Source organism: Geotrypetes seraphini, chromosome 1 (genome assembly GCF_902459505.1).
Source record: "Geotrypetes seraphini chromosome 1, aGeoSer1.1, whole genome shotgun sequence".
Classification (NCBI taxonomy): domain Eukaryota; kingdom Metazoa; phylum Chordata; class Amphibia; order Gymnophiona; family Dermophiidae; genus Geotrypetes; species Geotrypetes seraphini.
In genome coordinates this window covers 118,698,428-118,717,118 of record NC_047084.1, presented here as the reverse complement: position 1 = coordinate 118,717,118, position 18,691 = coordinate 118,698,428, and the positions used below count along the sequence as shown (strand labels likewise).

Below are 18,691 nucleotides of genomic sequence, written 5' to 3'. Positions count from 1 at the left end.
TGTTACTGAGGTGATAGTGCATAGAGTCATCTGCTTTGACCTCTTTGAAAAACCCTGGAATAGGAATGATAATTAACATTTTCTATGCGTACAGTGTGCGTTGTGTTTTTTTTAAATTTTATTGTTGGTAGATCATTTTGACTTGGTCATTTTAAAAGTAGCTCGCAAGCCCAAAAAGTGTGGGCACCCCTGCTCTACACAGATGGGAAAAGGGGGCAATGTCTGGAAAGCAGCATATACTAATGCTCGAAGTATGGGAAACAAGATTCTGGATCTATAGGCTGTGATGGAAGAAGAGGAGTGGATATAGTGGTAATCAAGGGACATGGTTCACAGAGAACCATGACTGGGATGTGGTTATACTGGGCTATAATCTGTTCAGGAAAGACAGGGTAGGAAGAAAAGGAAGAGGAGTAGCGTTATATGTTAAAGATCATATTAAAGTAGTACAAAAGGAAGTGGGAACGGACAATGAGCACTCCACCAAAGAACACTGATGTAAAACCAACTTGTTTATTTCATAAAAGGACACAAGCAGAACGAAAGATCTGCAGGGCAAGGAAGAGGCACCATGGATCAATTTGGAAAGAGGGAATGGTAAATCTATTTACATTGGTGTGATATACAGGCCTCCTTCACAGACATAAGAAGTGGATAGAGAATTAATACACTTCCCCCTCCCCATTCGCAGTTTCTGCACTCGCAATTTCACATAATCGCTATTTTTTTTCTGGGGAGGGGGAAAATTAAAAAAAACATATTTTTTACCTCCCTGCTGCCTTCCCGGCCTTACCTGGTGGTCTAGCGGGCTTTTGGGGCAGGAGCGATCTTCCTATGCTCCTGCCCCGTGCAGATCACCATGAGGAAATGGCTGTAGGGAATTCCCGTCACAGTCTCGAGAGACTACAGGAACTCACAGCAGAACTTGGAATACGAGGAACGACTTAAGAGACTGGGAAAGTTCTCCATTGAGAAAAGGAGATTGCATGGGGATATGATCGAGACTTTCAAAATTCTGAAAGGAATCGACAAAATAGAGCAGGGAAAAAAATTATTTACAATGTCCAATGTGACACGGACAAGAGGACATGGACTGAAGCTAAGGGGGGACAAGTCCAGGACAAATATCAGAAAGTTCTGCTTCACGCAATGAGTGGTGGACACCTGGAATGCTCTTCCAGAGGAGGTTATTGCGGAATCCACCGTTCTAGGATTTAAAAGCAAACTAGATGCACATCTCCTTACGAGAGGCATAGAGGGATATGGGTGACTAAAATTACACCAGGTGTACACCTGGCTGGGCTTCCGCGTGTGTGGATCGCCGGACTCAATGGATCGAAGGTCTGATCCGGAGATGGCAGTTCTTATGTTCTTATAATGCCTCATTCCACAGTGCCTCAGAGCCAACCTCATCAGTGATGTTCCAATGGAGTAGCAACATTCCAGAATCCCAAAGAGTAACAAAAGATTCTAGAACCCCAAACAGTATCAAGATTCCAGGCAGAATCTCAAAGAGTAGCAACATTTCAGAGCTGAGATTGTGACACGGACAAGAGGACATGGACTGAAGCTAAGGGGGAACAAGTCCAGGACAAATATCAGGAAGTTCTGCTTCACGCAGCGAGTGGTGGACACCTGGAATGCTCTTCCAGAGGAGGTTATTGCGGAATCCACCGTTCTAGGATTTAAAAGCAAACTAGATGCACATCTCCTTACGAGAGGCATAGAGGGATATGGGTGACTAAAATTACACCAGGTGTACACCTGGCTGGGCTTCCGCGTGTGTGGATCGCCGGACTCAATGGATCGAAGGTCTGATCCGGAGATGGCAGTTCTTATGTTCTTATAATGCCTCATTCCACAGTGCCTCAGAGCCAACCTCATCAGTGATGTTCCAATGGAGTAGCAACATTCCAGAATCCCAAAGAGTAACAAAAGATTCTAGAACCCCAAACAGTATCAAGATTCCAGGCAGAATCTCAAAGAGTAGCAACATTTCAGAGCTGAGATTGTGACACGGACAAGAGGACATGGACTGAAGCTAAGGGGGAACAAGTCCAGGACAAATATCAGGAAGTTCTGCTTCACGCAGCGAGTGGTGGACACCTGGAATGCTCTCCCAGAGGAGGTTATTGCGGAATCCACCATTCTAGATGCACATCTCCTTACGAGAGGCATAGAGGGATATGGGTGACTAAAATGACGCCAGGTGGGCCTCCGCGTGTGCGGATCGACGGACTTAATGGACCGAAGGTCTGATCCGGAGATGGCAGTTCTTATGTTCTTATAACATGTTAAGGGGGCGGGGCTGGGGCATGATGTTGACAAAAACAGGGTGGGTCTGGAGGCGGGGCTAAGGGTCCACATTGTATTTACCTACACTAGTGCACACAGGCTATTATGGCTGAGTAATTTTTTAAATGATATGTGGAGTCAGAATCAAATGTCTTGTAAATTTCATCTGTGAACCGCCAAGAACTTTCTATAGCGAAATAAATCAGTGCTGATGTTATTTCTGGCTAGTTTTGTTAATCAGGACAATCAACCCACTTATTGCTCCGCCTTCCCCGCATTAGGAACCGCCTGTCCTCGAGGCCGCTCCGCCCCCTTGTGCGTCGGCTTCGAAGAAAAGCCCGCGGGGAAGTGACGTCACCCGCGCATGCTCCCCACCACCGCTTCGGAATCCACTCGAGCAGGGAGCTGAAGTCATGTCCGCGCAGCCCCCGGCCCGCCCGCGCGGGTTTCACCCGTTTTTCTCGCCCTTGGCGCATCAGCCGAGGCCGCGGCAACACAGGCTCCCTCGGAGGCTGTCGTCGGTGTTCACCCGGCCCACTATCCGCCGCCTCTTCAGTGACGTCCGCATGCAGCCCGCCGGCGGCAGCTCCAGCCCAACCTCCCCGCCCCGCGCGCCCACGCCCCCTACGTGGACAGCGACCGCCTCAGGACGCCCTCTGCCGCCGGGTCAGCACAGCGCCTCGCTTTTAGGCTCTCTGTAGTGCTGGGGGAGGGGAAGAAGCTGCTCATTGGACGGAACACGAGGGAGGGCGGGGCTAAGGGAGCAGGGTGGACGTGGAGTAGCTGCTCATTGGATGGACCACAGAGAGAGGGCGGGGCTAAGGGAGCAGGGTGGACGGTGGAGTGCCAGAGGCTGTTGAACATATGTGGCAGAATGATTCATGAGAAATGTTTCCCAACCACAAATAATAGAAAAAAGTTGAGTGTACGGGAAAGGTTGCCTCGGAAAACCAGGGAAAGTGAACAGTGGATCCTATTGGGAAACACAGGGTTAGGTTCCTGTATGGAACGGCGCTTGAAGTACCTGTACAGTCCGCTGTTGTTATTTACGGTAGTACAGTTCTTGAATATCTTTGCAAACCATGAATAACCAAATTGCTGAGTGTATGGGAAAATAGAGGTTAGGTTCCAGCAGTACACGTTGCCTCTCAAAACAGTGGATCCTAGTGGGGAAAATAGGGTGTAGTAAGTTTCAAGTTTATTAGGTATCTTGATTAATCGCTTAATCAAACTTCTAAGCGATGTACACATTAAAATTTACATTTGTTAGGCAACAGTACAATACATACGAATATTTAAAAAGACTAAATTACACTCAGTTTAACATACTCTTAACATTAGGTAAGGAGGGATGAAATACAATTCATTAAAGTAAAGTACCTGCAAAGTCCATTCTTGTTATTCGCACAAATTTGCCTGTCCATACTTGCTTCAATTGCAACCATATTCCCCATTTGCACCACTGTTTGCGTATTCGTGAACTCGCATTAACCCCCCCCCCTTGTTTGCTTTCACTTTCACCTCGTAATTCAGGCTTTGCTTCCAGATATGGTCCCCAAGCATCTGGAGAGCGAATTACTTCATGCAGGCACCAAACCCTATTTTCCCATAGGGTACACTGTTCACTTTCAGCGGATTTGAAGCACAAATTGAACTGCTGGAACCTAACCTCTGTTTTTTCATAGATTCCAAATGGTTTTGCAGTTTACTAATATTTTAACAAACCATACTACCACAAATAATGAGAACGGGTTGCAATTCACTCTCTGGGGGCCATATCTAGGAGCAAAGCCTGACCGCAAGGTGAAAGTGAAGTTGGTTTCGTGAGCGCTGGTCGCAAATATGCAAACACAGTGGTGCAAATAGGGAACATGCTGTAGGTTACAAGTGATGCAACCGTAGATACACGAATTCACGCATTGCAAAGATGAATAATGAGAACAGATTGTATTAATGATCTCAAAATTGGAATGACAAATGAAGTGATTACTTTTGCAGATGACGCAAAACTATTCAAAGTTGTCAAAACATATGAGGGCTGTGAAAAATTGCAGGAAGACCTTAGGAAATAGGAAGACTTGGCATCCAAATGGCAGATGAAATTTAATGTGGACAAATTCAAAGTAATGCAAATGACATCACAAGTCATGACATGGTATCTTCCACACCACTCATTAACATCAGAGGTGGTGATGCGTTTATCAATTGATGGATTACAGCAGGTGAAATATGCTAATACCAGAACTAAAGCCATTTCCAGTGCAGGACGGACAGGAGTCCTGACGATTGGGTTCTTTCCCCTTACCCGCGAGGACTGCAGAAGGCATCATATATATTTTTCTTCAACTCTGCCTCCCTGTGTCATTGGGCAGTGCCTCAGTCCCTCAGTTTTTCATTTTTGCAAGTGAGTTGAGAAGGTGTCTGTTTTTCTGCTTTGCATCTGTTTCATTATTTTTGGTGGGGATGGGAGAGTTATCTGATTTTGAGGCTTCCTGGTACTACAGAGGTTCCCAGAGATCTTGGGACAGCTCTTCCTGTGAGAAGATACAGTCTCTGGTTCAGAGGACTGTAGCTGGGGAGGGTAATCCTTTAGGACATCTGCCTGGCCAGCCTGCACTAAGTTTTGGACAGCTCGAGGAGGGTTCCCCTGGAAGTGCACTTCACCCTGAATTTTTTCCCATTTTTGGAGTGCATGCTGACTAGCCCCACATTGTCGAGAGGACTGTAACTAGTGCCAGCTGTGCACCCCCCCCCCCCCCAGCGCCCTGAAGACATGTAAGGAGTTAGTGGGGTCGAGAGTTCCAGACTCATGAGGTCTGTGTGACAGACAGCCTGAAGAGACAAGCCCCCAGAGGAACTTCATGCTTCTTGGAGGCTGAAATCTCCATGTTCCAGCTGTAGTGATTGCTGATGGAGACACAGCACCATCCTGTTCTGTGAGTACAGCGCATTACTGGGAGACATTATGGGAGACATCTGTAATTCCCCGACCTGAGCACTGTGTATTGATGCACCTTCTTGTCCAGTTTGACTGTCTTGACTAGATTGTAAGCTCTTTTGAGCAGGGACTGTACAGCACTGCATATGTCTAGTAGTGTTGTAGAAATAAGAAGTAGCAGTAGTAGTGTGTGGGGGTCCTAAAAGTGCAATTTTAACAGTGTCAGTGTCCTCAGCTACCAGGAGTTCCAGGCAAATACAGACTATAATTAAGGAAGAAACCAAGGATTTTAACACTGATGTTATCTATCTGGGAACAAATGACCTGGCCAACAACTCCACACTTGCAGCACAGAAAGCTTTTCGAGAGCTTGAGGGCGTGAAACCTTTTGTAAAGACTAGCTTTTTCTGAAATACTGCCTGCATATGGAAAGGAAGAGCAAAGAGTGAAAAAAACAGAGGACTTTAATAGATGGCTCAAAGCCTGGTGTCATCAAGAAGGCTTCAGGTACATAAGAGGATGGGGAAATACATGGAAGGACAATAAGCTATATTGCACTGATGGGCTACATATTACTACAGCAGGAAAAAGAAACCTTGCAGAGAAGTTTAGACAATATTTTTCTAGGCATTTAAACTAGAAGGTGGGGGTGGTGTATGTACGAAGGACAATTATAGAGACCACCCCCGGCAAAAGAAAAGATGTGATAGTAGTAAAGGCTGCAACATAAGCAATATCAGCAACTCATTTCTTAGTATTGCAACGGAAAGTGAAACGACACAAAAATCCATACGAAAAAGGAGATTATCGCTGAAAAATAGCTGGAAAGCGATGACCACAAATGCTCGCAGTCTAAGCAACAAAGTTCATGATCTGCAAGCCCTGATGTTAGAGGCAGATCTAGATATTGTTGCTATCACAGAGACATGGGTCAGTGAATCACATGGATGGGATGCAAACATACCGGGATATAATCTTTTTGACAGAGATGGTCAAAAAGGTGGAGGAGTAGCTCTTTATGTAAAGATCAATATCCAAGCGACTGAAATGCAAGGGACCTGGGGAGAGGAAGAAGCGATATGGATCGCTCTGAAAAGAGAAGATGGAAATTCTATCTACGTGGGTGTAGTGTACAGACCTCCGACTCAATCGCAGCAAATTGATAAGGATCTAATTGTGGATATCCAAAAGTTTGGAAGGAAAGAGGAGGTTCTGCTGTTGGGAGATTTCAACCTGCCGGTTGCGGACTGGAATGTTCCGTCTGCGGAATCGGAAAGAAGTAGGGATATTGTGGATGCCTTTCAAGAGGCTCTGCTCAGACAAATGGTGACGGAACCCACAAGGGAAAAAGCGATATTGGATCTGGTCCTCACAAATGGAGAGAGTATCTCTAATGTTCGAGTGGGTGCTCACCTGGGAAGTAGCGATCATCAAACGGTTTGGTTTGATATAACGGCTAAAGTGGAGAGCAGCCGCACGACACTTAAAGTCCTAGATTTCAAACGTACTGACTTTAATGCAATGGGAGAGTACCTGAAGAAATAACTGTTGGAATGGGAGGACATAGGAGAAGTGGAAAGACAGTGGTCTAACCTGAAAGGAGCGATAAAAATGGCTATGGACCTTTATGTGAAGAAAATCAATAAAAACAAGAGAAAAAGGAAGCCGATATGGTTCTCCAACCTAGTGGCTGAGAAAATAAAGGCGAAAGAGTTGGCGTTCATGAAATATAAAAAAACCCAAGAAGAGGAGAGCAGAAAGGACTACAGGGTGAAACTGAAAGAAGCCAAGAGAGAGATACATTTGGTGAAAGTACAGGCGGAAGAACAAATGGCTAAAAATGTAAAAAAAGGGAGACAAAATTTTTTTCAGATATATTAGTGAAAGGAGGAAGATGAAAAATGGAATTGCTGGGAACCAATATGTGGAGAGTGATGAGGAGAAAGCAAATGTGCTAAACAAATACTTCTGTTCTGTGTTCACAGAAGAAAATCCTGGAGAAGGACTGAGATTGTCTGGTAAAGTTACACGAGAAAATGGAGTAGATTCTGCGCCGTTCACGGAGGAGGGTGTTTATGAGCAACTTGAAAAACTGAAGGTGGACAAAGCGATGGGACCAGACGGGATCCATCCCAGGATACTAAGGGAGCTCAGAGAGGTTCTGGCGAGTCCTATTAAAGACTTGTTCAACAAATCTCTGGAGACGGGAGTGATTCCTGGGGATTGGAGGAGAGCGGATGTGGTCTCTATTCATAAAAGTGGTCACAGGGATGAAGCAGGAAACTACAGGCCGGTGAGCCTCACTTCAGTTGTTGGAAAAATAATGGAAGTACAGTATTGCTGAAAGAAAGGATAGTGTACTTCCTTGAATCTAATGGGTTATAGGATCCGAGGCAACATGGCTTTACAAAAGGTAAATCGTGCCAAACGAACCTGATTGAATTTTTTGATTGGGTGACCAGAGAGCTGGATCGAGGACATATGCTAGATGTAATTTACTTTGATTTCAGCAAAGCCTTTGATACAGTTCCTCATAGGAGGCTGTTGAACAAACTTGAAGGGCTGAAGTTAGGACCCAAAGTGGTGAACTGGGTCAGAAACTGGCTGTCGGCAGACGCCAGAGGGTGGTGGTTAATGGAAGTCGCTCGAAGGAAGGAAAGGTGACTAGTGGAGTCCCTCAGGGTTCGGTGCTGGGGCCAATCCTGTTCAATATGTTTGTGAGTCACATTGCTGAAGGGTTAGAAGGAAAAGTGTGCCTTTTTGCAGATGATACCAAGATTTGTAACAGAGTAGACACCGAAGAGGGAGTGGAAAATATGAAAAAGGATCTGCAAAAGTTAGAGGAATGGTCTAATACCTGGCAACTAAAATTAAATGCAAAGAAATGCAGAGTGATGCATTTGGGGATTAATAATAGGAAGGAACCATATATGCTGGGAGGAGAGAAAGTAATATGCATGGACGGGGAGAGGAACCTTGGGGTGATAGTGTCCGAAGATCTAAAGGCAAAAAAACAGTGTGACAAGGCAGTGGCTGCTGCCAGAAGGATGCTGGGCTGTATAAAGAGAAGTGTAGTCAGTAGAAGGAAGAAGGTGTTGATGCCCCTGTACAGGTCATTGGTAAGGCCCCAATTGGAGTATTGTGTTCAGTTTTGGAGACCGTATCTGGCGAAGGACGTAAGAAGACTTGAGGCAGTCCAGAGGAGGGTTACGAAAATGATAGGAGGCTTGCGCCAGAAGTCATATGAGGAGAGACTGGAAGCCCTGAATATGTATACCCTAAAGGAAAGGAGAGACAGGGGAGATTTGATTCAGACATTCAAATAATTGAAGGGTATTAACGTAGAACAAAATCTTTTCCAGAGAAAGGAAAATGGTAAAACCAGAGGACATAATTTGAGGTTGAGGGGTGGTAGATTCAGGGACAATGTTAGGAAATTCTATTTTACGGAGAGGGTGGTGGATGCCTGGAATGCGCTCCCGAGAGAGGTGGTGGAGAGTAAAACTGTGACTGAGTTCAAAGAAGCGTGGGGAAGATGGCTGAATCACTGATCAGGGAAGGTATCAATGAGCATATAGAAAAAAATAATCTGATGAGTTCAAGCCAGCATGGTTTCTGTAAAGGCCGATCATGCCAGACGAATCTACTGCATTTCTTTGAGGGGATAAGTAAAAATTGGACCAAGGTGACCCTGTAGACATTGTATATCTAGATTTCCAAAAAGCCTTCGACAAGATGTCCCATGAACGCCTACTGAAGAAACTGTGGAGTCACGGGGTGGAAGGGGACGTGCACAGATGGATCAAAAATTGGCTGGCGGACAGGAAGCAGAAGGTAGGAGTAAAGGGGCACTACTCTGACTGGATAGAGGGTCACAAGTGGTGTTTTGCAAGGGTCAGTACTGGGACCACTGCTGTTCAATATATTTATTAATGATCTGGAAACAGGGACGAAGTGCGAAGTTATCAAGTTCGCGGATGACACAAAACTTTCCAGCAGGGTCAAAACTGTTGAGGAATGCAAAGAACTGCAGAGCGACCTGAACAAACTGAGTGAGTGGGCAAAAAAATGGCAGATGTGCTTCAATGTGGAGAAATGTAAGGTCTTGCACATAGGGAAGGGGAACTCCATGTACAGCTATACAATGGGAGGGAGGGTACTCGGGGAAGGCAGCCAAGAAAAAGATCTGGGGTTATTGGTGGATAACACAGTGAAGCCGGCGGCGCAATGTGCAGCGCCAGCGGCCTCAAAAACGAGCAGAATGTTGGGCATTATCAAAAAAGGTATCACCACCAGAACGAAGGAAGTTATCCTGCCACTGTATCGAGCGATGGTGCGCCCACATCTGGAATACTGCGTCCAATATTGGTCGTCATACCTCAAGAAGGACATGGCAATACTCGAGAGGGTCCAGAGGAGAGCAACGAGGATGATAAAGGGCATGGAGAACCTTTCATATGCCGAACAGTTGGACAGGCTGGGACTCTTTACCCTGGAAAAGTGGAGACTGAGAGGGGACATGATAGCGACTTATAAAATCATGAAAGGCGTAGAGAAGTTGGAGAGGGACAGATTCTTTAGACTAGCAGGGACAACAAAAACAAGAGGTCATCAGAAAAACTGAGAGGAGACAGATTCATAACGAATGCAAGGAAGTTCCTCTTCACTCAACGGGTGGTAGACATCTGGAACGCGCTTCCCGGAGAGGTGATAAGACAGAGTACAATTCTGGGGTTCAAAAAGGGACTGGATGACTTCCAGGAAGCGAAGGGGATAACAGGGTACAGATAAAGGTTTACCTTACAGGATATTGAGCGAACAGGGTATGGACATTTTAGGTTAGGTAGGGAACACTTACAGGTCATGGACCTGGGGGGCCACCGCGGGAGCGGACTGCCGGGCACGATGGACCCCTGGTCTGACCCGGCAGAGGCAGTGCTTATGTTCTTAAGATAATATTAAATATTGATCTAAGGCCAGTACTGGGCAGACTTGCACGGTCTGTGTCTTATATGGCCGTTTGGTGGAGGATGGGCTGGGGAGGGCTTCAATGGCTGGGAGGGTGTATATGGGCTGGAGTAAATCTTAACAGAGATTTCGGCAGTTGGAACCCAAGCTTTTGGGTAGAGCTTTGGATTCTTGGCCAGAAATAGCTAAGAAAAAATTAAAAATTTAAATTGAATCAGGTTGGGCAGACTGGATGGACCATTCGGGTCTTTATCTGCCGTCATCTACTATGTTACTATGGTACTATGTTACTATGCTTCCTACTGGATTCCCCCACCTCCAAATTCCTATTTTGTGAATTTTCTGACTTTACATTTTATTCCCCAGGCTGTTTATTGGTGCCAAAACACTGCTGCAGTGGCAACCTTGGATTTCTCCATTTTAATTTCTAAGCCTCTCTCTGCCTCAAAATACCTCGATTTTGAGGAGCTGACATCTTGCCTTACTGGGACGCCTGGAAGAGACGTTTCTGTGCTGCCCCGAGGCTCCTGCAGCAGCGGTAGGAGCTAATTTGGCTGAGTCGGGCAGGCACTGGGAGAGATGGACCCCCTGACGTCATTGGGTCTGTCTCCACAGGGATTTCTTTAAATTGTACACTGCTGCCGCAGTTCTTTGGGAGCTGACATCTTGCCTTACTGGGACGCCTGGAGGAGATGTTTCTTTGCTGTCCCGAGGCTCCCGCAGCAGCGGTAGGAGCTAATTTGGCTGAGTCGGGCCAATGACCCTGACGTCATTGGGTCCGTCTCCACACAAATTTTTTTAAATTATACACTGCTGCTGCGGTTGCGGCTGCAGCCGTGCGGCCGCAGGGCGCATCCGAAGGGGCACGCCCAAAGGGGCAGGTCCCACCCCATGGGAGCCCCTTGGAGCAACGAGGAGCTGAGGAGCAGGAACTCAGGTTGTATAAACATTAATCAGCCAGGACATGGGGAAAAGAAAGATTAAACCTAAAAGTTCAACATCTGTTTTATTTGGTCCCATGGACAGGCATTTGACATTTTCTACTAATAATTTTCTACTAATAATCCTCCACAAACTCTATTGGATATGACATCTCCCATATCGGGGGCATCAATGAGTCCCCTCAAAAGAACCCCCCCACCTTCATCCAGTATCAGGTGAAAGCGGGAAAGAAATTCCTGCTAATTCCACTGAACATGTGGGATCCTCTACTCAGATAAGTAAATTAGCTTTTACTGAAATACCTAAACCACTTGAATTTTCAAGTGTAGTAGAGAATCAACCACCTGTAATGGAAACACAGGATATTACTCTTAAAGACTTGTGGTTAGGTATATCTAGAGTTGAAGGGATTCTCAGAGAAACGGTGAAATAAACATTGGACTTCTCACAATCTGTGTCTCAAAAATTTGAAAATGTGGACTCCAATTTGAATTGTTTAGATAAAAGATTAAGTGTGGTCGAAACTCAAAATAATACACTTCAAGCTATCTCAGTATCTGCTGTTAAGAATTCTTCGGTGTTGCACTCAAAAATGGAAATGATGGAAAATGTTTGTAGAATGAGAAATCTCCGCTTGGTTAATTTCCCAGTAACTCATTTACTGTCTCCTGAAATTTTATTAAGGAAATATTTTAAAGAAATACTGGGACTACCCAACGCGGAAAATTTCCCAATAAATTATTATGTTCCGCAAAAGAAAATACCAGGTGGACCACCTAGTTATTAATGAAATAAATTTGACGGAGTTTTTTGAGGATAGTTAGGATGTGATCCAGAGTAGGTCCACTCTGGTAATAACATGCATGAGGGAGATAGATAAAATGTTAATAATGAAAACTTACTTCAAAAATAAGCTGACAAAATTTTGTGGAGATTTAGTTAGGATTTTTCCTGATGTATCAAGAGCTACGCAATTGAGAAGAAAATAATTTCTAAAGTTAAAAACAAGGGTTTTTAGCTCTTGTTGCAACATATTATTTAAAATTTCCATGTAAATGTCTTGTTAAATTACAAGACATTGAATAAGTATTTTTGGGATCCCATTCAGTTGCAACAGTTTTTATTAGTTAGAGAACAGAAATGATTTTTCATTATTTATTGTTTCACAACTGAGAAATTGGAGGAAGTAAAAGTCCCAAATAGTATTGAAGGGTTTAAGATTCATAAGTATGAATAAAGAACCATTTATTTGTTTTCTTTTTATCTTCTTGTAATTAGAAATGGTGCCATGTCTCCTCATTGTTGTGGGCTTTGAAAGGAATTTTGTTTGTATGTATAAATACTGTTAAATTATGTTAAGAATCCTTTTTTTCCTTGGTATCATCTGATATTGTAACTATTAAATTTGTCTAAATAAATGAAAAAAAACACACCTCGATTTTGCTAATAATTGAGTTTGATGGACTCCCCAGGCCTGCCTTTCCCTGTTTCGTGCCAGCTTTGTGCCATGTGACATGGGGCATGTGTGTGTGTGGGAGCACTGGGTTTGGTCCCCTCTAGTCTCTCCAGAGCCTTGAAGTCGCAGGATGCTCGTTGGTTCAAAAATCTCTTCTGGAGCCCTTGAATTGCAACTCGGCGTCATTGGTGAAATGCATGTGTGTAGATGTTTCTGAGCCAATGAGGAGACAAGAAGGTTTCCTGCAGAGGTCCTCTGGAGATCTAGCGCAGGTTTTTGATTGATTTTGTGTGCTTGATGTTTGAAGCTTATATGAACATAAGAATAGTGTTACTGGGTCAGACCAATGGTCCATCAAGCCTAGTAGTCCATTCTCATGGTGGTCAATCCAGATCACTAGTACCTGGCCAAAACCCAAGGAGTAGCAATATTCCATGCTACCGATACAGGGCAAGCAGTGGCTTCCCCAACGTCTTTCTCAATAACAGACTATAGACTTTTCCTCCAAACTTGTCCAAACCTTTCTTAAAACCAGCTACGCTATCTGCTCTTATATAAAGGGTCCTCTGCACTATCTGGAGTTTCGCCGGTGGTTGCACAGGGGATGATACCTTCGCAGTCCGCAGTTCTTCAGCAAAAAACTTTACTGTTGGAACCAGAGATCCAGTTGGAAAATGACTGGGAAGACTGAGAATCAGGGTCCGTGCCTCTGCTCCCTCAGAGCGAATCCTCATGGTTAGAGGATTCCAGGTCTCAGATGGGCTATAGTAATCAAGAGTCTGTAGCAGCCCTGGATCAGGGCAAGAACCCTACGGTGTGCAGGCTTTTCAAACCGGCAGACTTGGTGAAAGTCCTTACAGTATCTGCTGGAACTGAATTTGGATCTCCCACAGACTTCCAATTCTCAAATTTCTCTTATTACATTGCATAACATAAAATTTTATTTGTATACCACTATACACTTGAAAGTTTGATGCGGTTAACAGAATTATCTAGAGGTTGGACATAACCAGCAGGTAGTACAAGTACAGTGAACTAAAGGCAAAAACAGAGTTGGGAAAATATGTGGGAACATACAGTAGATCAATTCTCTATCATAGTAACATAGTAACATAGTAGATGACGGCAGATAAAGACCCGAATGGTCCATCCAGTCTGCCCAACCTGATTCAATTTAAATTTTTATTTTTTTTTTTCTTCTTAGCTATTTCTGGGCAAGAATCCAAAGCTTTACCCGGTACTGTGCTTGGGTTCCAACTGCCGAAATCTCTGTTAAGACTTACTCCAGCCCATTTACACCCTCCCAGCCATTGAAGCCCTCCCCTGCCCATCCTCCACCAAACGGCCATACACAGACACAGACCGGGCAAGTCTGCCCAGTAACTGGCCTAGTTCAATATTTAATATTATTTTCTGATTCTAAATCTTCTGTGTTCATCCCATGCTTCTTTGAACTCAGTCACAGTTTTACTCTCCACCACCTCTCTCGGGAGCGCATTCCAGGCATCCACCACCCTCTCCGTAAAGTAGAATTTCCTAACAATTCCCCTGAATCTACCACCCCTCAACCTCAAATTATGTCCTCTGGTTTTACCATTTTCCTTTCTCTGGAAAAGATTTTGTTCTATGTTAATACCCTTTAAGTATTTGAACGTCTGAATCATATCTCTCCTGTCTCTCCTTTCCTCTAGGGTATACATATTCAGGGCTTCCAGTCTCTCCTCATACGTCTTCTGGCGCAAGCCTCCTATCATTTTCGTCGCCCTCCTCTGGACCGCCTCAAGTCTTCTTACGTCTTTCGCCAGATACGGTCTCCAAAACTGAACACAATACTCCAAGTGGGGCCTCACCAATGACCTGTACAGGGGCATCAACACCTTCTTCCTTCTACTGACTACGCCTCTCTTTATACAGCCCAGAATCCTTCTGGCAGCAGCCACTGCCTTGTCACACTGTTTTTTCGCCTTTAGATCTTCGGACACTATCACCCCAAGGTCCCTCTCCCCGTCCGTGCATATCAGCTTCTCTCCTCCCAGCATATACGGTTCCTTCCTATTATTAATCCCAAAATGCATTACTCTGCATTTCTTTGCATTGAATTTTAGTTGCCAGGCATTAGACCATTCCTCTAACTTTTGCAGATCCTTTTTCATATTTTCCACTCCCTCTTCGGTGTCTACTCTGTTACAAATCTTGGTATCATCTGCAAAAAGGCACACTTTTCCTTCTAACCCTTCAGCAATGTCACTTACATACATATTGAACAGGATTGGCCCCAGCACTGAACCCTGAGGGACTCCACTAGTCACCTTTCCTTCCTTCGAGCGACTTCCATTAACCACCACCCTCTGGCGTCTGTCCGACAGCCAGTTTCTGACCCAGTTCACCACTTTGGGTCCTAACTTCAGCCCTTCAAGTTTGTTCAACAGCCTCCTATGAGGAACTGTATCAAAGGCTTTGCTGAAATCCAAGTAAATTACATCTAGCATATGTCCTCGATCCAGCTCTCTGGTCACCCAATCAAAAAATTCAATCAGGTTCGTTTGGCACGATTTACCTTTTGTAAAGCCATGTTGCCTCGGATCCTGTAACCCATTAGATTCAAGGAAATACACTATCCTTTCTTTCAGCAACACTTCCATTATTTTTCCAACAACTGAAGTGAGGCTCACCGGCCTGTAGTTTCCTGCTTCATCCCTGTGACCACTTTTATGAATAGGGACCACATCCGCTCTCCTCCAATCCCCAGGAATCACTCCCGTCTCCAGAGATTTGTTGAACAAGTCTTTAATAGGACTCGCCAGAACCTCTCTGAGTTCCCTTAGTATCCTGGGATGGATCCCGTCTGGTCCCATCGCTTTGTCCACCTTCAGTTTTTCAAGTTGCTCATAAACACCCTCCTCCGTGAACGGCGCAGAATCTACTCCATTATCTCATGTAACTTTGCCAGACAATCTCGGTCCTTCTCCAGGATTTTCAAGAACTTAGTGTACAAATCAGTTTTCAATTTGCATCTGAAGTGCATGTATGAAGAGGACAATATGATGGGAAGCAGCTCTTGGCTTAGGTGGGCTGCCGGATAGGATAACAGTTTTGTTATGAGCAACTAAGACCCACTTCATGTTTTTCTCTTCGCATGCTGATGGAGCACTGGGAAGTGCCAGAGGGTCCTCTTAAGGTTACCAAGGCTATGACAAAATTGTGCCCAATGGCTCCTGAATTTCAGCAGCTTTTTTTTACTCTGCCTAAGGTGGATTTTCTAGTGGCTAGAGAATGACATGAGGATAGAGTTTGTCCCCGTCACCTCGAGCACTGTCCCTATCCCTGCCCTGTCCCGTCCCTGCCGGCATTGTTCCTGCCCTGTCCCCACATGCTCCATCTCTGTCCTTGCCCAATCCATGTGAGCTCTGTCCCCATCCTGTCCCTGCAGACTCTCATTTGCACAAGTCTTGAACACAATTTTATATTTAAATCTTTTTATTAAAGTATAAAAACGGACAATATTCTGTACAACTGTTTATAAATCACAAATAGAGCCATTTCGATCTGGTTTAGATATCATTCGAGAGAGCTAGAATTTTGATTTTCTAGACTCTCCAGCAGGAAGACTGGAGAAAGTTGCCAAAGTCAGAGCCCCAGTAAACTGGCATCTGGAGATGTAAGCTGTGGAGCCAGTGCCGAATGCAGAATCAGGCTTGGGCAGATACTCAATATACACTATCATGTATAGACTTAGACATTTGGAGACCCTTCTTGGATCTCTGTCAATGTGATGCTGAGGATGACCAGATTCTGGATGGAAACCGTGCATTTAGTCATAGCTGCAGTGGTGCTGGCAGAATTCCTAGCCTCGCTGGATTTGACAAAGGCTTACTTACATATTCCCATTTTCCTGGAACACAGAAAGTTTCTTATGTTTCATGTTCTGAAGAGGCATTTCCAGTTTGCGGACTTCCTTTTGGGTTGGCAATGGCGCCTTGGACCTGCACACCTGCACAAGGCAGGGATCCAGATTCTTCCATACTTGGATGATTGGCTTATCAGAGCCCTGTGAAGCCAAAAATAGTGGCATAGGTTGTCCATCTCCTGCAGGGCCTGGGACGGATCATCAATTTCTGGAAGAGTTATCTGGACTTTTACTAAAGCTTCCCCGGGCTGTTTTTTGGTATGAAATCTCTGCCACAGTGGCCATCTTAGATTTCCAAATTTTATTTAAAAAGCCACTATCTGCCTCAAAACCTTTTGATTTTGGTTAAAATCAACAAGGATGGACTCCTCAGACCTTTCCACCCCTGTATCATGTGGTATTTGATGGAGGCCTATCTTCACATTCCCATATTTCCAGCTCACAAGAAGTACTTATGTTTCCATGTCCTGGAAAGGCATTTCCAGTTCTTCGTGCTGCCCTTCAGCTTAGCAGTGGCACCTTGCACCTTTACCAAGCTGATGCTTGTGGTGGCAGTGCATCTCCGCAAGGCGGGAATCCAGGTGCATTCATATTTAGATGACTGGTTGATCAGAGCCCTGTCCAAACTGGAGGGAGAAAAAGCAGTGACGCAGGTAGTCCACCTTTTGCAGGACCTGGGTTAGATAGTCAATTTCAAGAAAAGCCACTTGGTTCCAACCCAGCACCTGGAGTATCTTAGAGTCTATTTCAACATGGCTGAAGGCCATTTTTTTTTTCTTCCAGAGCCACGCATACAGAAGCTCATGTAACAAGTGTCATATCTTCTGATAATGTCAGCTCCTATGGCATGGCATTACCTACACGTACTTGGTCAATGACAGCAACAAAAGAGCTAAGCGCTCTTGGGCGAAAGCTGATATGCATCCTTTCTAAGACTCCCTATTGTCCTAGGGGTTCTTGCAGATGGATTTGCTTCAGTGACTGCTTCCATGGATGGTGGAAGCACGGAAAATCCTGCATTGGTAACTCCAAATAGACTCTTTGTCAAAGGGCATGCCACTTCACATATCCTCTTGGGTGATATTGACAGTCATTGCAATGATCATCCCGTTTAGGGCTGTTGGTCCATAAACTGGCTAATTCTGGAAGCCATTTGACTGGCATTACACATGCTGGAGAGCTCCCTGGAAGGCAAGGCAGTCAGAGTCTTCTCAGACAATGTCACAGCAGTGGCTTATGTCATTCAGCAAGGAGGCACCAGAAGTGCTCAGTTATGCCTGGAAGCACAGCTGTTCTGTTGGGTAGAAGCCCGCCTGCAGGCGCTTTCCGCAGCCCATGTATTGGGAATGGTGATTGTTCAAGCTGACTATCTCAGCCAGCAGACACTGAACCTAGGGGAGTGGTCGCTGTCCAGAAAAGCATTCAACAGCATTGTTTGTCATTGGGGAAGACCAATTATGGATATGATGGCCTCAGCCATAAACAAAAAGGTAAATCTCTTCTACAGCTGAAGATTCTAGGGCCGGATTGGACATGCTAGTTCAACCGTGGCTGGAAAAAAGGCTGTTATAAGTGTTTCCCCCATAGCCCATGATAGGTTGAGTCATTTGCAGAATAGCAAATCATCCAGGGTTGGTAGTCCTAGTGGCTTCAGTTTGGCCCCAAAAGCCCTGGTACATAGACATGGTCCACCTGCAGAGGGACAAGAATCTCAGATTGCTGCTCTATCTGGATCTACTCTCATATGGACTGGTGCCTATAGAGAATCTGGAACTCTTTGGGCTTACGGTGTTGCACTTGAGCAGGCAGCCTAGTGAGAAAAGGATACTCTGAGGTGGTTTTAGCCAGTCTCCTTAGAGCTAATAAAACGGCAATGGTTGCGGCTTAAGCTAAAACCTGGAAGATGTTTCAGCACTAGTGTGCCAAGGATGACGTAGAGCCCTCACAAGCCCCGTTTGCAGTAGTCCTAGCTTTTTTGGATCCCCCAAAGTGCAGGTAGCAAAGCTCTCATGTTTTTAGAGCTCGGGGAAATAAAGATTCCTTAGTCTCGCATCCAGATGTGGCCAGATTTTCAAAAGGAATGCGCCCTCCAGCAGGGCTGCTTTTTCTATCCTGGAACCTTAACATTGTTCTACAGGGTCTCAGTGAGGCTCTGCAGGAGGCATCTCTACTGTGAAGAGAGTGT

At 45.0% G+C, this 18,691-nt stretch overlaps 1 protein-coding gene across 3 annotated transcripts in view; it reads left to right on the top strand.

Annotated features, from left to right (window-relative positions):
- The first annotated feature begins 2,670 nt into the window (after nucleotides 1-2,670).
- The window catches only part of LOC117356858 (killer cell lectin-like receptor subfamily B member 1), a 128,933-nt gene continuing 112,912 nt past the window's right edge, over nucleotides 2,671-18,691 (top strand). For all 3 annotated transcript variants that reach the window (XR_004538724.1, XM_033936673.1, XM_033936658.1), the window contains exon 1: nucleotides 2,671-2,961. Coding sequence is in view for 2 of the 3 variants with exons in the window: in XM_033936673.1 (XP_033792564.1) it covers nucleotides 2,709-2,961 (253 nt within the window). In the remaining variant the exon portion in view is untranslated. The remainder of the gene's footprint in view (nucleotides 2,962-18,691) is intronic.